The sequence below is a fragment of the Pristis pectinata genome, chromosome 4 (assembly GCF_009764475.1).
Source record: "Pristis pectinata isolate sPriPec2 chromosome 4, sPriPec2.1.pri, whole genome shotgun sequence".
In the NCBI taxonomy this organism is placed as follows: Eukaryota; Metazoa; Chordata; class Chondrichthyes; order Rhinopristiformes; family Pristidae; genus Pristis; species Pristis pectinata.
The window spans coordinates 1,103,372-1,123,479 of record NC_067408.1 but is presented as its reverse complement, the minus strand read 5'-3'; the positions used below and the strand labels follow the sequence as shown (position 1 = coordinate 1,123,479).

The 20,108-nt window shown below is 56.6% G+C and overlaps 1 protein-coding gene across 5 annotated transcripts in view; it reads left to right on the top strand.

The window, feature by feature from the left end:
• cyfip2 (cytoplasmic FMR1 interacting protein 2) overlaps window positions 1–20,108 on the top strand; it is a 65,423-nt gene that overhangs the window by 2,139 nt on the left and 43,176 nt on the right. The window contains exons 1-11 of one of the 5 annotated variants that reach the window (XM_052013466.1): window positions 3,740–4,020; window positions 5,113–5,243; window positions 6,551–6,640; window positions 9,221–9,298; window positions 12,600–12,701; window positions 13,437–13,618; window positions 16,643–16,739; window positions 17,184–17,312; window positions 17,649–17,753; window positions 18,796–18,887; window positions 19,883–20,000. In XM_052013466.1, coding sequence (XP_051869426.1) covers window positions 5,127–5,243; window positions 6,551–6,640; window positions 9,221–9,298; window positions 12,600–12,701; window positions 13,437–13,618; window positions 16,643–16,739; window positions 17,184–17,312; window positions 17,649–17,753; window positions 18,796–18,887; window positions 19,883–20,000 — 1,110 coding nt within the window. In that variant the 5' untranslated portion in view covers window positions 3,740–4,020; window positions 5,113–5,126. Of the gene's footprint in view, window positions 1–3,739; window positions 4,021–5,068; window positions 5,244–6,550; window positions 6,641–9,220; window positions 9,299–12,599; window positions 12,702–13,436; window positions 13,619–16,642; window positions 16,740–17,183; window positions 17,313–17,648; window positions 17,754–18,795; window positions 18,888–19,882; window positions 20,001–20,108 lie in introns of those variants that run through there. The other 4 variants (XM_052013463.1, XM_052013467.1, XM_052013465.1 and 1 more) reach the window with 4 other exon arrangements.

Here is a 20,108-nt window from a genome sequence, read left to right as displayed (position 1 = left end):
CGTCCGGCTCCAGTCACCCGAGGGGTTGGGTGGTCTTGCACGGAGAACGTCCCAGGCACTGTTCCCATCCCAGGGGTCAGGTTGGGTGGTGTGTTGCCGTGGGAACTGGGAAATCCTGGAGCTTTTCTGATGCAGGAATCTCCGGATCTGGTCCGGCGGTGAGACGCCAAAACCTCTGGAGTTGCTCAGCAGGTCAGACAGCGCCTGGAATGGGCGGAACCAGAGCCACGTTCCAGCTCACTGCAGCTGGGGAAAGTGAGAGATGACGTAGGCCTCAGAGATAGCGGGGGGTCTGTGAGGGGGTGGAGAGACACTGAACCGGGGTCATCTCCTGGTGTGGAGTGGGAGTGGCTGTCAAGGTCCGGAAGCTTCATTTATCTTGTTTTGTGGGATCTTGCTGTGTTTAATCTTGCTGGACCAATCTACCATGTGGGACCATGTCAAATGCTTTCTTAACGTCCATGTGGACAACATCTAACACCCCGTGTTCATTAATCTCCCTTGTTACCTCCTCAAATTAGTGAGACACGATTTCCCTGTACAAAGCTACGCTGATGCTCCCTGATCAGTCCCCGCCTTTCCAAAATCTCTTGTGCGGTAACTTATCAAAAGCCTCTGTAAATCCAGACACAACTGTGGTCACTGGTTCTCCCCTTATCTAATGTGCCAGTTACAACCACAGAAAACCCTGTGTGATTTGTCAAATGTCCACGTGGACCCTGTCCACTGGTGAATACTCTGTGTCCTGTTACCACTTCTTTTTCACAGATTCTAACGTTGTCTCTCCCGCCGATGTCAGGTTGTCCATCGTTCCCCACTTTCTCGCCCTCTCAGTTAGTGGGGTTACATCTGTTACCGTCCAGTCTGGATGCTGTACCACTCTGACGAGTGTATCCACGATCTCCGCTGGCACATCAAACCCGAGGATGCAGCTCGCCTGGTCCTGGGGATTTACCGCCTTTCAACCCCATTAAATTTCCCAACGTTAGTTCTTGGAGCTTCTCATTTACTGCCTCAAGGGAGCCGGTGCCTGCCCAAACCCACCCCGAGGGCAGCCAATCCAGACTCAAGTCACCCCGAGGGCAGCCAATCCGGACCGGAGCTGCCCCGAGCGCAGCCAAGCTGGACATGAGCCGCCCCGAGGGCAGCCAATCCGGACTTGAGCTGACCCACGATGGGTCAGGCACTGCAAACGGTGAGCTCAGCGCTGCCCCCTCAGCAATGCAGGCCTGACCTGGTACTGCGCCAGTGCGGCCCTGGGTTTCCACGGCCTGGTCTTGCCCCAGTATCCGGGGGTGATATTTATCCCCTGCAGCTGCATTACAGCAGGTTTTCTGGACTTTATCGTATTGCTGTTGGTGGGATCTTGCTGTGTGCACATTCATTGCATTGTTTCCCGTGGCTGCTCTGGGGTGTGCTGCAGTGGTGTTGTTCAAATGCTGGGGTGTTCCTCCCAGTGCCGACTGTCCACCGGTGCACTGTGGGTGAGGTGTTCCAGTGCCGACTGTCCACCGGTGCACTGTGGGTGAGGTGTTCCAGTGCCGACTGTCCACCGGTGCACTGTGGGTGAGGTGTTCCAGTGCCGACTGTCCACCGGTGCACTGGCGGGGTGAGGTGTTCCAGTGCCGACTGTCCACCGGTGCACTGTGGGTGAGGTGTTCCAGTGCCGACTGTCCACCGGTGCACTGAAGTGTGAACACAGCGTGTGTGGTGAATCGAGCAGCAGAGAGGTGAAAGGGGAAGTGTTGAGTTGTGTTTTCCCAAAATAACCCCACGCTGTGTTATTTCTGTTCATAAAACACTGAATGATTCTCCTCGTAACTCCGCGTCAGACCAGCGGAGCAGTCGGGAGTGACCGTCCCGCCCCAGCGGTCAATCCCTCCACTGACCGATTCCCTGCTGGGCTGCCCGGCGCAGGACGGGTGTGGGCTCCAGTCTCCCAGCTGGTGCTGATGTGGGGGTCAGGACTGGTCTCGTGCAGAGAACGTTCCAGCAACTGATACACAGAAATCTGGGACCACTGCCTGGTTCGGGAGGGTGTCCACACCCAGAGAGTGGGGCCTATACCTGCCGACCAGCAGACTGAAGCTCGTGGTAACTCAGTGAGCACCCCACAGCACCCCTCGACCTGGGTTCATGCCCCTCCCGCAGACGTGGGGCTGAGGTGGGCAATGGTTATGACGCGGGGTCATTCCGTAAGCCGTAACACTGGAACTTTCCGTAATGGAGACTGAATTTGGTGAGGGTCAGGGTTCATCCCAGTGAATGACCCTGCCTAGTGTTTGTGTTGTTGGGAGCTTATTGACTGGTCAGGCTGGTGGGGAGCTGCTATTGGCTGGTTACTGGTTGGGTGCCGGCTGTGGGGTTAACTCACTAACTGCCCAGTTGGTGCTGGGTTATAGATCGTGAGCCCAAGGTCGATGTGGGTGAAGGGATGTCTCCCAGTCTCGAGCCTTCCGTCTGCAGTCAGTGTGGGGTCACTCCTGGGGTGGGGTCACTCCTGCCTGACCCCTGGGCCCCTCTACTCTGCTGATGGACAAAGTTCAGGCCAGTTTTGGCCCCTGCACAGGCCCCGTGGTCTGTGAGATGGGAAGGTCAGTGCGGGAGAGACTGGGGTTTGTGCAGCGAGGCTCTCAGTGTGAAAGTTCGGCTCTTCGTGCCGGGCGTCGGGACGTCCTGTGCGTCAGTTTGTATCCGAATCTCAGGCCGGGTCAGGGGCAGTGCAGGGTGAGGGGCGGACATCTCGGATCTGGAGAGCCCCTCTGCCAAGGGTCAGTGCGAGGGACTCAGGGAGACTCCTGGGTGTGAGGGAGGGGAAGCCATTGCAACTGAGTCTCTGACTACAGAGGGACGTTGACCTAAACACATGACCCGTCACAATGATGACCTGCCTTTGCCCTGATAGTATAACTCCAATCTTCAGGCAATACTGCTCTCCCCCTCCCCCTCCCCCTGCACCCTGTGCCCTTTCCTGTCCACACCCTGAACCTCCCAGTGATAAGTATCTGCATCATCCGGCCCCTGTGTGCCGTCCCAGCTGGTCTCTTACCCCAGCCCAGGGAAGAGTGGGGGGGACGTAAGTCCGCAGGGTGTGGAAGCTGTATCTCTGGGCGATGATCACCCTCGGACACGGGGCAGCGGGAGGGGGGAGGCCTGGGTGAGAACGTAGGCAGTGCGATGCGGGATCCCGAGCAGCCTCTCGGGAGGGAGGGAGGAGGGTCTTGGCCAAGGAAGGAGAGGGATGACCAAAGGTCGGCTCAAAGGGAGCACGAGAGAGAGGTGGGGGGTGGGTGTGGGGGAAATCGGGGAGGGAGTTCTAGAGCCCAAGGCCCCGAACACTGGGGAGCGAGAACCACAATGGGGCAGGGAGTGCAGCTGTCCACGGTCGGGGGGTTGGAATTGGTTCATTGTTGTTAATGTACCGAGGTCCAGTGTAAAACTTGTCTTGCACACCGATCGTACAGGTCAGTTCATTAAACAGTGCATCGAGGTAGTACAGGGTAAAGCAATACAGCTACAGAGAAGATGCAGTGCAGGCAGACAATAAGGCGCAAGGTCATAACGAGGTAGATTTTGAGGTCAAGAGTCCATGTTATTGTACGAGGGGACCGTTCAATAGTCTTATAACAGCAGATAGAAGCTGTCACTGAGGCTGACAGCAGCATGGCCCCACTCGATGGGCTGACTGGTCTCATGGTGTGGCCTCATCTCCTGTTTGCTCTGTTACTGGAGGTTACAGCAGTGACTTCCGTTGTCGGCTCCGCCCTGTGTGGCCGTGGCACCTTTCCGCCTCGCTTCAGGGGCCTTTCCTCTTCTCCACCCTCCCGCCTCTCGCCATCTCAGAGCTGTTTTCTTCCGACTGAGCTGGGGGAAGGGGGAGCCTCCCTGGGGTGGGGGGGAGGGTCGAGCTGCTGCCCCCTGTCAGCCCCCATCACCTTCTGCCTCCAGCCGCCAGCCTCCTCTCACTTCCTGCCCTGCTTCCTGTTCTGCTCTGCTGGCAGGTTGCGCTGACGGTCCTGAGTAAGTTTATCTCCGTGCTCCCGGGTCAATCACACCGGCCTGCTGTGGGGGTGGTACCACAGACCGGGCGCCCGCGGGAGTGGGGCACCTGCTCGGGGCTGGGGGTTACTGGGGAGGGGAGTCGGGGGCGGCCACAGTGTCTGGGAGGGAAGGGGTGGGGGAGCTTCACCAGGTTGTGATGGGCGAGGCCTGGCCTGAGGAGTTACAGAGGCAAAGTGCACAGGAAGAGCCCGAGAGGGAGGCAGGGTGGAGCTGCAGCCTGTGGGACCCGGGGTGGGGCTCAGGGAGGGGACAGGCAAGGGGAGGGGGGGAGAAGGCTGGGATGGAGCAGGATCAGTAGCGCAGAGTACAGAGGACTGAATGGCCTGGTCCTGGTGCGGTGTGTGATGTGGTTCAGTGGGGCCTGTGTGTGCTGGGCTGGAGGGAGAGGGAAGAGGGACAGAGAGGGGAGGGAGGGGAGGGGAGAGGAGAGGGAGGAGGAAGAGGATAACGAGGGCAGGAGGGCGATGGTGTTTGTGGTGGACTGGGGGCTGCCCAGGGGATGGATTGAGGTGACGTTTCCTAGATGCACCGGGCACAACCTGGAGCCCCTCCTGAGTTGTGAGCACACGTCTCCCTGCCCCTCCACCCCTGCCCCCGCTCCCTGCCCCCGCCCCAGTCCTGTCCCTTTCTCCGGATCTGCTCTGACCCCACCTTGTCCCTGAGTCACCCCTCGTGCCCCATCGCCGGGAGGGTGGGGAGAAGGGTTGCACTGCATTTGCTGGGAACCTGTGCTCTTCCTGCCGGGACAGTTGCCCAATGCCGTGTGTCCATCTGGAGGGAGATTCCCCGTGGGACTGAACCCGTGCAGAGGTGGAGCAGCAGAAGGGAAACCACCACTGGATGGCTGAGGAGGGAGCCTGGCAATGGGGGGACCATGTGGATGGAGGGCTGGCGGGAAGGGAGAGGGGACAGTGGTGTGGACCCCACCGAGGGCATCTCCGGGATGATGGTTGTTTCGGCTTTTGCAGAGACCTAAAGCCAGTGTTGCCGCTTTCCTCTCCCTCAGGGAACCCCCCACCCTCATCCCGTTTCCTCACCACTCCTCCGCAGTGTGATCCGCAGCCATGACCACACACGTGACCCTGGAGGATGCGCTGTCCAACGTGGACCTGTTGGAGGAGTTGCCTCTCCCGGACCAGCAGCCCTGCATCGAGCCACCTCCCTCCTCCATCATGTACCAGGTACGTCCGGTCAGTGGGGCACCGGTCAGTGGGTCCGATCACCTCTCCGCCTGTGGCTTTACCACCTCCCTCACTGGCGATGGACACAGCAGGTTGCGGGAGCTGTTGTCACACTTTGCTGCGTTTTGGCACGGGGTTGGGATTGCTCTGACCACATCTGGTGTTCAGACAGCGGGACGGACATGTTTCTATCTGAGACTGAAGGCATCAGGTGCCAGGTGCACTGTGCGAGGGTTGGAGGAACTCAGTGGGTCGGGCAGCATCTGTGGAGGGAAATGGACCGTCGACGTTTCGGGTCAAAATCCTTCATCTGGACTGAAAGGGAAAGAGCTGGTAGTAGGGGTGAGGGGAGGGGGTGGAACAAGAGCTGGCAGGTGACAGGTGGATCCAGGTGAGGGGGTCCACCTATCGCCTGGATCCACCTATCACCTGCCGGCTCTTGCTCCGTCCCTTCTCTCCACTCCTTTATGCCGGTTATCTCCCCTCTTTTCAGTCCAGATGAAGGATCTCAATGTAAAACATCAACTGTCCATTTCCCCCACAGATGCTGCCCGACACGCTCAGTTCCTCCAGTAGATTTTTTTTGTTGCTCCAGATTCCAACATCTGCCGTTCCTTGTGTCTCCAAGGGTTCGAATCTGACCGCTGCAGCTCAGGGAACAGAAGGGAGCCGGAGACAACGTTTGCCCTGAGTAACTGCAGCTACAGAGCTCCCGGACTGGGTGAAAACCAGGTTAGGTTCACTGATCTCTCTCAGCGGAGTGGATCTGGTCTGGTCAGTGTCCACCTCTGGACCCAGCAGTGGCCGACTCTCAGCCCAGGGGCAGTGAGGCGTGGCCAGAGATGTCCACATCTGGGGAATGGATATATTGCAGTCTGCATCTGCCCAGTGAGCCCTGGCCCGTTGAACGGTGCGGTCTCTCAGATAACAGATCAGCAGAGGCTGGTTCTTCAGAGCAGAAACCAGAACCCTTTCCCAAAACTCTCACTCCTGGGGAACTTCCTCTGTTGTCTAACTGGGGAGTTTACACCAGGGAAAAACTGCCAGGCAGGAGGAAAATCCTGAGGAACGTGTCGGATTTCTGGATGGGTGCTGAGGAAGGCAGGGACATGGGGTGGAGCCCATTTTCACTGGATTTCCAGCCCTGTGTGTACATTGGGACTGGTCAGGCTGGCACAGTTTGGGAATGTCATTGATCTCTTCCCAACGCGTGACAGGAGAGTCTGGGCCGGAATTCTGACTGTACACGGCGGGCTGAGAGGGATTCATTTCTTTCCAGAAGCTTCTCACTTGTCCTTCGTTCTCAGGCTAACTTTGACACCAACTTTGAGGACAGGAATGCATTTGTTACCGGGATCGCCAGGTACATCGAGCAAGCCACCGTCCACTCCAGCATGGTGAGTATCCGAGCCCAGGGAGCGGTAGGCAGGGTTGTCAGGTGTGAAGGTCACTAACCCAACATACCGTTGAAGATGGTTGGAACTGAGCACCCAAATCACCGAGGCATTGAAGGGTGACCACCAAGTGCTGGTAACTGGGAAGAGTGCTGATGGGTTTGATGGTCTGCATGGACCTGGTGGGCCAAAGGGCCTGTTTCTTTGCTGTACTGCTCTGTACCAGCCTGATGTTTCCTCCTGTGTCTGGCCATCTCCCTGGGTTTCACGTTAAAAGGCCTGAACCTGGCCAATCACAGAGAGGAGAACAGGGCACAGGAAGAGGCCATTCAGCCCTCAAACCTGTCCTGTCATTCGGAGGCCACAACTGACCCCTTACCCCAGCCCGCCCTCAGGTCCAGTCACACCTCGGATCTCACCGCCTCCTGCTTGTGGGGAAGAGGGTCGGGTTCCACCCGCCTCTTGTCTCCGCTCCTGAAATCCTGCCTCCAAAATCAGTCAGTCCCGCAAAGCAGGGATGGTTCAGCCCCCCTTCTGAGCCACTCCGTACTCTCCTTGCTGTGGTGGAGAAGTTCCTCCAGAATTCCTGACTGGATTTTATGAGGCGCTGTCATCAATGATGTAATAAAACCCGAAAACTCTGCAAACACTCAGCAGGTCAGGGGTTGTCTGTGGAGAGAGAAACGGTGAACGTTTCTGGTGAAGAATCTTCGTCAGACCTGGACTGAGTTAAATTAAGCTGAGGCGGAGGTGGGTGAAGGATAGATCGGACAAAGGGAAGATCTGTGATGGGGCAAGGCCAGGGTTGCCGTGGTGATCCCGATGTTTATGGAGCCATCAGGTTGATGAATTAATGAGATCGGGTGGAGAGGGACACGGGACATGTTAAACTGTGAAACACAGGTCAGAGGTGTTGCTGAACCTCAGACCAAATGTCCAGCAGGTCAGGCAGCGTCTGTGGGGAGAGGTAAACTGAGTTAACTTCACGGATGGATGACCTACTGCTCGACTGGCCAGCTCTGAGACGGACAGTGGGAAGGGAGTTACCCAGACTGTTGAGTTTAATATCTGCCTGCAGAGGCAGGCTGACGCTGTTCCTCGAGGTTACTCTGGGCTTCAGGAAGAGTGCAGGTGGTCACAGGCCAGTAGATGAGGGTGGGAGGGGGAGGTGTTCTGAAGAAGACGCTGCCTGACCTGCTGAGTGTTTCCAGCATTTTCTGTTTTACTTTTGGAGAGAATGAGAACCAGAATCAGGTTTATTATCACTAACATATGAGGTGAAATGTGTTGTTTTGTGGCAGCAGTACAGTGCAAGACATAAAATTACCATAAATTACAAAACTAAATAGTGCAAAAAAGGAATAACGAGGTAGTGTTCATGGGCTCTGGGACCGTTCAGATCTGATGGCGGAGGGGAAGAAGCTGTTCCTGAATCGTTGAGTGTGGATCTTCAGGCTCCTGTACCCCCTCCCCAATGCTAGTAATGAGAAGAGGGCACGTCCCGGATGGTGAGGGTCCTTCATGATGGATGCTGCCTACTTGAGGCACCGCCTCTTGAAGATGTCCTCGATGGCGGGGAGGGTTGTGTCCGTGATGGAGCTGGCTGCGTCTACAACCCTCTGCAGCCTCTTGCGATCCTGTGCATTGGAGCCTCTGTACCAGGCGGTGATGCAACCAGTCAGAATGTTCTCCATCTGTCAGAGTTAGGGTGACGGGTGAGCAGAAGCTCAGGGTTTGCCCAGCAGACTGAACGAGGTGTTCTGTGCAGTTATCACCCATTCTGCGGTTGACTTTTGCAGTTTAGCGACGTCTACACTGTGACCAACAACTGCAGGACTGAATATAAACTGCCATGAAGTCGGGGAGGCTGCAGAAAAAGTTCACAATGTGTTCCTGGGACTGGAGGGCTGGGGTTACAAGGAGAGGCTGGACAGGCTGGGACTGTTTTCCCTGGAGCGAAGGAGGCTGAGCGGTGGCCTTATGGAGGTTTATAATATCATGAGGGGTGTAGATAGGGTGGACGGTCAGTCTTTTCCCCAGGGAGGGGAGTCTAAAACTAGAGGGTTTAAGGTGAGAGGGGAAAGATTTAAAAGGGGATGTTTTCACACAGAGGGAGGTGGGTGTGTGGAACGAGCTGCCAGAGGAGGTGGGAGAGTGGGTATAGGTACAACGTTTAAAAGGTATTTGGACAGGTACACGGTAGGAAGGGTTTAGAGGGGTCTGGGCCAAACGCAGGCAAATGGGACTGGCTCAGGAAGGCACCTTGGTCAGCATGGATGAGTTGGGCCGAAGGGCCTGTTTCCGTGCAGTATATCTCTCTGACTTTAACCTCCCTGATTTCCGCCTCCTCCCACTTCCCTGTGGCTGCTGAACTGAACCCCTCTGTAGTTTTACGCTCTCGCACCATCTCAGGGGTATCTGGACGAGCGGTTGAATCACCAAGGCTACGGCCTGGTGCTGGTAAACGGCACGGGCGATGTGGGCTGAAGGGCCTGCCTCTGTGTCTGGAGCTCGCCCTGAGTGGTGGATCCAGTGCTGGGGGCGTTGGGCACCGTGGTAACGGGCGCTGTCCTCTTGTTTCAGAATGAGATGCTGGAGGAGGGGCACGAATACGCGGTGATGCTCTACACCTGGAGGAGCTGCTCACGGGCCATCCCGCAGGTAAGGGCCCCCACCCCCGCCGGGACAGGAGGAGCTGAGCCACTGAAACACCCACAACCTGCATTTACATAGCACCCTCCATAAAGCAGGGTGATTCACTGCGGGGTCGCTAAACAAAGGCAGGGCAGGTGGTAGGGAGACAGAAGGGCTGGGACAGGAGTGTCCGGGTGGGGGGGGAGGCGTTTGTTTCAGGGAGGGGCCCAGGCAGACAAAGGTGGTACTGACGGTGGTTACAGCTGGGACCAGTGAGAAACTGGTGAGCAACAGGGAGGCCAAACAGCCCATCCTTGCAGGAGCTCCCCCAGTCGGGCCTGCTCCCCATAGCCTTGAGCAGGATTCTCTCCCATTTCCATCGCAACCTGTGTCTGAGTCTGGTCTGACGTCCCAGAGCACAGCACCTTCCCATGAAGCTCCTCCTGCTCTGGGATTGCCCTCCTCCCAGCTTCATGTCATCTGTGCACTCGGAGATCGGAGATTCCCTCATTCAGACCCCTCATCAGCAGCTGGGGTCCCAGCACCGATCGCCGTGGTACCTCCCCAGTCACTGCAGCCTCTCAGTAAAAGACCCATTCACCCCTACTCTTTGTTTTCTGTTGGCCGTCCCTATCAGACCCCCACCCCAACCCCACGTGCTTCAGTTTCCTGTACTAACCTCCAATGTGGGATCTTATCGAACGCTTCTGAAGGTCCAAATCCACCACGTCCAATGGTCCCTATTCGTGAGGTACTTCCTCCAAAGCTCCCAGTGTTTCCCCTTCACACATCCAGGTTGGACTCAGTCTGATCCTGTCCCCCTTCTCCAGTGCTCTGCTGTCACACCTGTTGTGGGGACTTCAGTGTTGCCCCATCACCGATAGAGGTGAAATAACTCCCTGTTTTCTGCCTCCCTCCTTTAGTTACATCCTGGGGTTACATTAGCTGCCCTCCAATCAGCCGGAACTGTTACACAGTCTGGAGAATATTGTGAATGTTGTGAAACCCACCAATGCATCCACTACTTCTCCGGCTACTTCCTTACGTACACTGGGATGCAGACCATTGGGCCTTGGAGATCTCTCAGCCTTTCATACTTTCAGCTTCTCAAACACTATTTCCCTACTAATAAAACTTCCTCTCAGTAGACCCTGTGTCCCCCAGTGTTTCTGAGAGGTTCTTTTTATCCTCCTTTATGAAGGAAGGAATCCAAGTACAAATTTAATTGGTCTGTCATTTATTTGTTCTCCATTGTAAATACCCCGGTTTCTGACTACGTGATCCGCATTTTTTTCACCAATCTTTTTCCCTTCACATTTCTACAGAAGCTTTCACAGTTTTTATGTTCTCTGCAAGTTTACTGTGGCATTTTATCCCCTCTCCTACTCAACCCTTTTGCCCTCCTTTGCTGACGACTAAACTGCTCCCGATCCTGGGTTGCTGCTGTTTCTGGCTTTTTATATTTCCCCTCCTTGGCTCTAAAACCATCCCAAACTTGTTTTGAACTCCATGGTTGAGTTGCTTTACTTTATTTATTCCAGACAGGAATGAACAATTGTAATTGAGGGTAGAGCAGTTGATGTGGTGTACATGGATTTCAGTAAGGCGTTTGATAACGTTCCTCATGGAAGGCCATTCAGAAAGTCAGGAGGCATGGGATCCAGGGAAACTTGGCTGTGAGGATTCAGAATTGGTCCACCCATAGAAGACAGAGGGTGGTTAGTAGATGGAGCGTATTCTGCCTGGAGGTCGGTGACCAGTGGTGTTCCGCAGGGATCTGTTCTGGGACCCCCGCTGTGTGATTTTTATAAATGACTTGGATGAGGATGTGGAAGGGTGGGTTAGTAAGTTTGCTGATGACACGAAGGTTGGTGGTGTTGTGGATAGTGTAGAAGGTTGTTGTACGTTACAACAGGACATTGATAGGATGCAGAGCTGGGCTGAGAAGTGGCAGATGGAGTTCAACCCCGATAAGTGTGAAGTGATACACTTCGGGAGATTGAATTTGAAGGCAGAATACAAGGTTAATGTCAGGACTCTTAGCAGTGTGGAGGAACAGAGGGCTCTTGGTGTCCACGTCCATAGATCCCTCAAGGTTGCCGTGTAGGTCGATAGGGTTGTTAAGGCGGCATATGGTGTGTTGGCCTTCATCAGTCAGGGTATTGAGTTCAAGAGCCACAAAGTAACATTGCAGCTCTATAGAACTCTGGTTAGACCACACTTGGAGCATTGTGTTCAGTTCTGGTCACCTCATTATAGGAAGGATGTGGAAGCTTTAGAGAGGGTGCAGAGGAGATTTACCAGGATGCTGCCTGGATTGGAGAGCATGTCTTATGAGGATAGGTTGAGTGAGCTGGGGTTTTTCTCTTTGGAGAGAAGGAGGATGAGAGGTAACTTGATAGAGGTGTACAAGATGATAAGAGGCATAGATCGAGTGGACAGTCAGAGGCTTTTTCCCAGGGCGACAATGGCTAACACGAGGGGACGTAATTTTAAGGTGATTGGAGGAAGGTATAAGGGAGATGTCAGAGGTAAGTTTTTTTTACACAGAGTGGTGGGTGTGTGGAACGCACTGCCGGCAGAGGTTGTGGGGGCAGATACATTAGGGACATTTAAGAGATTCTTAGATAGTCACATGAATGATAGAGAAATGGAAGGCTATATGGGAGGGAAGGGTTAGATGGATCTTAAGAGCAGGATAAAATGTTGGCCCAACATCATGGGCCGAAGGGCCTGCACTGTGCTGTAATGTTCTATGTAATTGAAACATATGGTCTTTAAACACTTGCCATTGGCCATCGCTGTCAACCCTTTAGCTATTGTTCCCTAATCTACCACAACCAACTCGTACCTGCATAGTTTGCTTTATTTAGATTCAGGACCCTGATCTCAGAATCAGCTCTCCCACTCCGACTTAATGAGGACCTTGGTCATGTTGTGGTCTCGGTCCCCAAGAGCCCCCACACAACACGATTGTTTGTTCATTCCCTCTCATTATACGGGGCCCAGTCTCGGGTGACCCGCCCTCTCTTCAGTTCCTCAACAGATTGGTCCTGAAAGGCATCCTGAACGTTCTCCAGGAATGCCTCCTCCACTGTATTTTGCCCAGGTTGCCCATGGATTGAAGTCATCCATAATCGGAGCTGTACCTTTACCGGATGTGGATCTCATTTCCTGTTTAACGCTGCCCCCCGAATCACCAGTACAGTTTGGGGGTCGATGTACACCCCCACGGATGTTTCTGCCCCCAGCCATACCTTAGCTGCACCGGGACATCCTCCGCCTCTGGGTTCCCAGACCTAATACCCTTCACCCTGTCCCGACCCAGGTGAAGTGCAATGAGCAGCCCAACCGAGTGGAGATCTACGAGAAGACGGTGGAGGTGTTGGAACCCGAGGTCACCAAACTGATGAAGTTCATGTACTTCCAGGTATTGGTTGCTGCACCGTCAACTTTTCCCCCCACAGTGTGACCCTCACTGCCCCCCCACAGTGTGACCCTCCCTCAATACCCCTCCACAGTGTGACCCTTCCTCCGCCCCCCCACAGTGTGACCCTTCCTCACTGCTCCCCCCACAGGGTGACCCTTCCTCACTGCCCCCCCACAGTGTGACCCTCCCCCAATACCCCTCCACAGTGTGACCCTTCCTCCGCCCCCCCACAGTGTGACCCTTCCTCACTGCCCCCCCCACAGTGTGACCCTTCCTCACTGCCCCCCCACAGTGTGACCCTCCCTCAATACCCCTCCACAGTGTGACCCTTCCTCCGCCCCCCCACAGTGTGACCCTTCCTCACTGCCCCCCCCACAGTGTGACCCTCCCTCAATACCCCTCCACAGTGTGACCCTTCCTCCGCCCCCCCACAGTGTGACCCTTTCTCACCGCCCCCCCACAGTGTGACCCTTCGCCCCCCCACAGTGTGATCCTCCCTCAATACCCCCCCACAGTGTGACCCTCCCTCAATACCCCCCACAGTGTGACCCTTCCTCACTGCCCCCCCACAGTGTGACCCTCCCTCAATACCCCCCACAGTGTGACCCTCCCTCAGTACCACCCCTCCCACTCCCACTCCCAGCTCTCCATTGACACCTCCGCCACGCACACACGGTGTTGCTTTGTGTTTATCTGCCGGTTTTACCCGTGTGTGGTGTTTGTGCCTGACCCCAGCGCAAGGCGATCGAGCGTTTCTGCAGCGAGGTGAAGCGTCTGTGCCACGCCGAGCGGCGCAAGGACTTTGTCTCCGAGGCGTACCTGCTGACCCTCGGCAAGTTCATCAACATGTTCGCCGTGCTGGATGAGTTAAAGAACATGAAATGTAGCGTGAAGAATGACCACTCTGCCTACAAAAGGTTAGTGCCCAGCACCAGAGGCCATTCAGCCCATCGACTGTCACACGGGGACAGGAGGAGGCTGTTCAGCCCCTCTTGAGCCTGCTCCACCATTCTAACGACAATGCATGACATCATTCAGTGAGATCTTGTCTTGCTCCCACCCAGATCTCAGATCCCAGATCCCTGCAGCTTCCAACCATCTCTTGTTCCTTGGATGTCCCACTAACTGGGCACTGGATTCAGGGATTTCAGGCATTCCCGAACCTTGGAGTGCAAACATCCCCCCATCTAAGGCAGTCTCCTTGTCCCTGGTTCTGGAGTCACCAGCCTGGGAACCCAGACTCCACATCTCCCCTCCGTGCCCCCCTATGTGTCCGTGAGATCACCGCTTGTTCTCCACAGCCCTGTGTATTCCTGGAGCACCTTCCATGTGGGAGTGTCTGGGGAGTGGACACTCATGCTGGAGGAACTCAGCAGGCCAGCAGAAAAGCAGATGTCAACATCTTGGGTCAGGACCCTTCAGGACTGAAGATAGGAAAGGGGAAGCCCAGTATATAGGAGGGAAAAGCAGAGCAGTGATAGGTGGACAGGAGGAGGGGTGGGCACAGGGTGGTGATGGGTCAATGCAGGTAAGAGATAGTGATGGGCAGGTGCGGGGGAGGAGGGGAGAGCAGATCCACTGGGGGATGGGTCAAAGGTAAGGAGAGAGAGGGAAAATAGTGATCTTCTGAGACCTGGACCACCTCAGCACTCCGGAGCGAGACCACCGACAGCAGGCACCCCAAGTGCCCGGAGCGAGACCACCACAGTTCTGCCAAATGCTCCCAGTTCACTGTCAGGATAAGTGAAGCAATGTCAGTGTTCTCGGACGTGGCCAGTACTGAGGCCCAGTGAACCTCAGATTCCCGAGCTGCCCTGATCGTTCACACACCCAGCACTTGGCTGCTGATCGTGGGGAGAGATTTGCAGGCAGACAGAGGGAAAGGATGTTCTCAAGGACTCCTTGAAGGAATGCACCGTCCCCACTGGGAACCTCTTTCGGTGGAGGAGGTGATTCGGGGCTGTAGAGAACCTGGGGGCTGAGCACATGGTGGATGGAACCCACAGTGTGAGTGAGTCACCCCTGATCCCAAGGGACTGCCTGAGGAGGAAATGAGGATGGTTTTCAGGAAGGCCTTGGAGGAGGAGGAGAGGAGAGGTTTAGGGAGGGAATTGCGGATGTTGGCATTCAGCAACAGAAGGAACGACCGCCAGCGGTGATGGGAATCGGCCAATGAGGCTGGAATCGGACGGACGGAGAGACCTTGAACGTGTGCAGTCGTAGAATTGTTATGTCACAAGCACTACAGCACAGAGGCAGGCCCTTTGGCCCATTCAGTCCATGCCGGCCTGGTTTTCTGCCCAGTCCCATCTACCTGCACCCAGACCATATCCCTCCAAACCCCTCCCATCCATGGACCTGACCAAACTTCTCTTAAACATTACAACTGAACCCGCATCCACCATGTCCGCTGGCAGCTCGTTCCACACTCACACCACCCTCTGAGTGAAGAAGTTTCCCCTCAGATTCCCCTTAAATATTTCACCTTTCACCCTAAACCTGTGACCTCTAGTTCTAGTCTCATCCAACCTGAGGGGAAAAGCCTGCATGCATTCACCCTATCTATACCCCTCATAATTTTGTGTACCTCTACAAGGTCTCCCCTCATTCTCCTGCGCTCCAGGGAATAAAGTCCTAACCTATTCAACCTTTCCCTGTAACTCAGGTCCTCAAGTCCCGGCAACATCCGTGTGAATTTTCTTTGATAAAACATTGGATGTGCTGCAAGTACGGTCCGTGTGAGTGACGGTCAGGAGGGAGCATTAGACTGTGGGAGGGGAGCGACCATTGGGCAGCACGGAAACAGGCCCTTTGGCCCAACTCATCCATGCTGACCAAGGTCCCCACCAGGATCATCCCATTTGCCCACTTTTGGCCCGTATCCCTCTGAACCTTTCCGATCCATGTACTTATCCAAATGTCTTTTATATGTTGTTAATGTACCTGCCTCAACCACTTCCTCTGGCAGCTCGTTCCATATACAGACCACCCTCTGCGTGAAAAAGTTGCCCCTCAGGTCCCTTTTAAATCTCTCCCCTCTCACCTTAAACCTGTGCCCTCTGGTCTTTGATTCCCCAACCCTGGAAAAAAGACTGTGTATTCACCCTATCTCTATCCTCAAAATTTTATACACATAGAACATTACAGCACAGCGCAGGCCCTTCAGCCCACAATGTTGTGCTGACATTTTATCCTGCTCTGAGATCTATCTCGCCCTTCCCTCCCATATAGCCCTCCATTTCTCTGTCATTCATGTGTCTATCTAAGAGTCTCTTAAATGTCCCTAATGTATCTGCCCCCACAACCTCTGCTGGCAGTGTGTTCCACACACCCACCACTCTCTGTGAAAAACCTACCTCTGACATCCCATCTATAAGGTCACCCCTCAATCTTCTATGCTCCAAAGAATAGAGTCCCAGCCTGCCCAACCTTTCCCCATAACTCAGGCCCTTGAGTCCTGGCAACATTCTCGTAAATCTCCTTTGTGCTCTTTCTAGTTTAATGGTGTTGTTCCTGACAGTGAGGAGGGATCGTTAGACTGTTGGGGGGGCAGGCGAGAGACGGTCTGGGCAGTTGAGCAGAAAAACGTCCAATGGAGTGTAATCCGGAGACGGGAGGTGGTGTATCTGGGGAGGGGCAGCAAGGTCAGGGAATGGGAGGGTACTGAGTGGTGGAGGGTCAGAGGGAGGTTGGAGTGTGGGTCCCGAGGGTCAGAGGGAGGTTGGAACTGCGAGGCAGCGGCACTACCCGCTGCACCACTGTGCTGTGGTTGAGGAGGTGGACACTCCTGTGAGGGGTGTGTGCCCACTGTGGGGCAGGCTGTGGGTGGGTGGGGGACGTGTGCCCACTGTGGGGCAGGGTGGGTGGGTGGGTGGGTGGGGGACGTGTGCCCACCCTGGGGGACCGGGCCCAGACTGACTGACACTCTGTCCACCACTCAGGGCTGCGCAGTTCCTGCGGAAAATGGCCGACCCCCAGTCCATCCAGGAATCCCAGAACCTCTCCATGTTCCTGGCCAATCACAACCGGATCACCCAGGTGAGGGGGGTGGGGGAGAGGTGGTGGGGGTGAGGGGTTTGGGGGTGGCAGTGGGGGGGTGAGGGGTGGGCTCTGCTATTGGTGGTGGGGGGGGGGGATGGTGAGAGAGCTCAGACTGGAGCTCTAACCTCACCATCTGAGACAATCCGGGGCCCTCACTGCATGGGGTCGGGGGAGGAGGGGGGGCAGAGGGTCGGGGTGGGGGGAGCTGGTGGTGTGGGCCGGGGTCGAGGAGTGGGTGGGGTGTGTGGGCTGGGGGTGGGGGATCTGGGTCGGGGTCTGGAGCTGATGGGGGGCACTAAAGGGGGTTATAGTGAGGAATGGGGGGTGACAGTGGGGGAGGGGAGGGGAGGGGAGGTGGGAAATGAAAGGGGGAGACGGTGAAGGGGACGTGTTGCGGGGGGACACTGGGGGTGCCCCCACTGACCGGTTCTCCCCCCCCAGTGCCTGCACCAACAGCTGGAGGTGATCTCTGGGTACGAGGAGCTGCTGGCCGACATCGTCAACATCTGCGTGGATTACTACGAGAACAAGATGTACCTCACGCCCAGCGAGAAGCACATGCTGCTGAAGGTGGGGGGAGCGCAGGGGAGGGAGGGACAGATGGACGGAGGGAGGGAGGGACAGACTGTGGGAGGGACGGCGCTCTGTGAGTGGAACTGAGTCTGCTTTATATATTCAGTGTTGGGGGTTCTGCTGCTGAGGACAGTTCTCTGACTGTCACAATGTCCTGGGGAGGGTGGGGGTGAGGGGTGATTGCACCCTGGACCTCAGTGAGGGGCAAAGGAAGTGCTGGGTCTGGGTCAGGAGATGGGGGAGGGGAGGGTGGGGGCGATGGGACGTGGGTGAAGGAGGAGGGGGGGAGAGGGGCTCCCGAGCTGGGGCTAACCCCCACCCTCTGCCCTGCAGGTGATGGGGTTCGGTCTCTACCTGATGGATGGGAATGTCAGCAACATCTACAAACTGGACGCCAAGCGACGCATTAACCTCGGCAAGATCGACAAGTTCTTCCGGGTGAGGGGTGGGCAGTGGGTCAATGTCCAACCGCTGGGCCAGCCGAGGAGACCCAGACCCCACAGGAAGTGATCCCAGGGCTCCCCGTCTCCCTCCCACCTCCCCCCGTGTCCCCCCCATCTCCCACCTACCCCCCGTCTCCCCCTGACCTCCCCCTCCTTCCCACCCACCTCCCCCCATCTCCCTCCCGCCTCCCTGTCTCCCCCCCCCACCTCCCCCTCCCATCGTGTTCCAGCAAGATCCCACTGTTGACCATTGACCTTGAGCGGTGGGTGGGAGTGACAGTGAGAGGGGAGATAACTGTGGGCCTGAGTGACGGGTGGGACTGTCCCGTCCTGGAGTGCAGGTGGATCAGTGACACCCTGGCTGCTGTCTGCCTGCGGGTGGGCTTTGGGGAGGTGATTCAGGAGGCCGAGGGGTGCACGTGGGTGGGGTGGAGGGGGAGAGACCATCTCCACCAACAAGGGGTCCCCAGTCTTAATGCTCCAGCCCAGCCAGTCACATCTGGCTCACTGCCCTGCTCCTGGGTCTGGGAGACCACTGGGCTGAGACCGTCGGCCAGTGACGGTCAGTGGATGGAGCTTGGACACCAGGCAGCTCCAGACCGACTGAAGGGCAGGACAAACTCAACTCAAGGGGCTGGATGGCCTCACATGAAGGGTCCTACAGGATAGGCCTGGACGCCAGAGGGTGTCCGATCCAGCAGGAGGTTTGGGGCAGTCTTCCTCTGCCCCCTCTCTCCCCCAACCACCCGCCCTCCCCCACCGAGAGTGAGGAAACCCCTCCCTCGGGGAGGGGCTGGGGGGAGCAGCGGTGGGGTGGGCAGGGAGGGAGGGAGGAGCCGGTGGGCAGGAACCCGTGCAGCGGAGGGGCCGGTGTGTGTGTGTGTGTGTGTGTGTGTGAGGCAGCTGTCACTGAGCCTGGGCTGAGGTGCACAGGTTTGGACCAGCCCCCAGTGTGGAGGGGTCCCGGCGCCCCTGGGGGTGGCTTATGGGGATGGATGCCGGTGCATTTCACATGCTCTCTCTCTCCTCTCTTGCAGCAGCTGCAGGTGGTGCCATTGTTTGGAGACATGCAGATAGAACTGGCCAGATACATTAAGACCAGTGCTCACTATGAGGAGAACAAGTCCAAGTGAGTGCAAGTCGTAATGTACCCTGTGCCGTCACAGCCCGGTGCCACACTGTCGGGGTGGGCCATTACTCAGCGGGAGGTGGTGCTGAGGCCCTGCTCCTGCTCCAGGACCTTCCTACCCCACTCCACACTTCCCGGTGGGAAGCTCCCTGGAGCAGGAGGGACCGAGGTGTGACTACCTCCCTCGGCTGAAGCGGCTCGGCCGTCTTCCTGGTGAGATGTTGGAACAAGGTACTGCAGATGAGAAGGTGTGTCGAAATATGGGTCCGTGCCGAGGGTTCCCGCCGGTCACTCTCCTTACACGGAGGGATCACCTCCCCAAACCCCACCCATGGGCAGCCAGCTCCCGGTACTCAAAACATTCCTTGGATTCAGATATCTCAGGACAAGGCCACTCCCACAGCCCACGGACACTGTCCACCATCACCGACTCCCCACCCACTGAATCCCCTCCCACAGCCCACGGACACTCTCCCCCATCACCGACTCCCCCCACCCACTGAATCCCCACCCACAGCCCATGGACACCCCCATCACTGACTCCCCCCACCCACAGCCCATGGACACCCCCATCACTGACTCCCCCCACCCACAGCCCATGGACACCCCCATCACTGACTCCCCCCACCCACAGCCCATGGACACCCCCATCACTGAATCCCCCGCCCCCACAGCCCGCCGGTCGACATTCCGAGCTGTCTCTTTGGTCAGTTCCCGTTGCCGGATGGATGATCCATCGGGAACAGCTCTACCTGAAGTTCTGCCCCTTCTGCTGCCTGCCCTGGGTTACAGGAGGGGTGTTGAGCTGGGGGTTGGGAGGGGTTGGTGGAGCTCTCTGCAGTTTGGGCAAATGGAGAGACCCACCCCACCCCATCCCAACCCCCAGAGCAGTGCCGGTGGGCTCCTGCCGGGCAGTGGGTGGTGTGACCCTGGTGTCCAGACCAGCGTCTCCCCGCTGGCACACCCTGTCTGTGTAACGCTGTCTCTCTGCGCAGGTGGACGTGTACACAAGCCAGCAGCAGCCCCCAGTACAACATCTGTGAACAGATGGTGCACATCCGCGACGATCACATCCGCTTCATCTCTGAGCTGGCCCGTTACAGCAACAGCGAGGTGGGTGACCACTCCTCCGATCCTGATCCCTCCACTCAAACCCACTCACACCACAGCCAGCAGCCCTTCAGCCCATCAAACCTGTTCCCGCTCTCTGATCACCCTGCT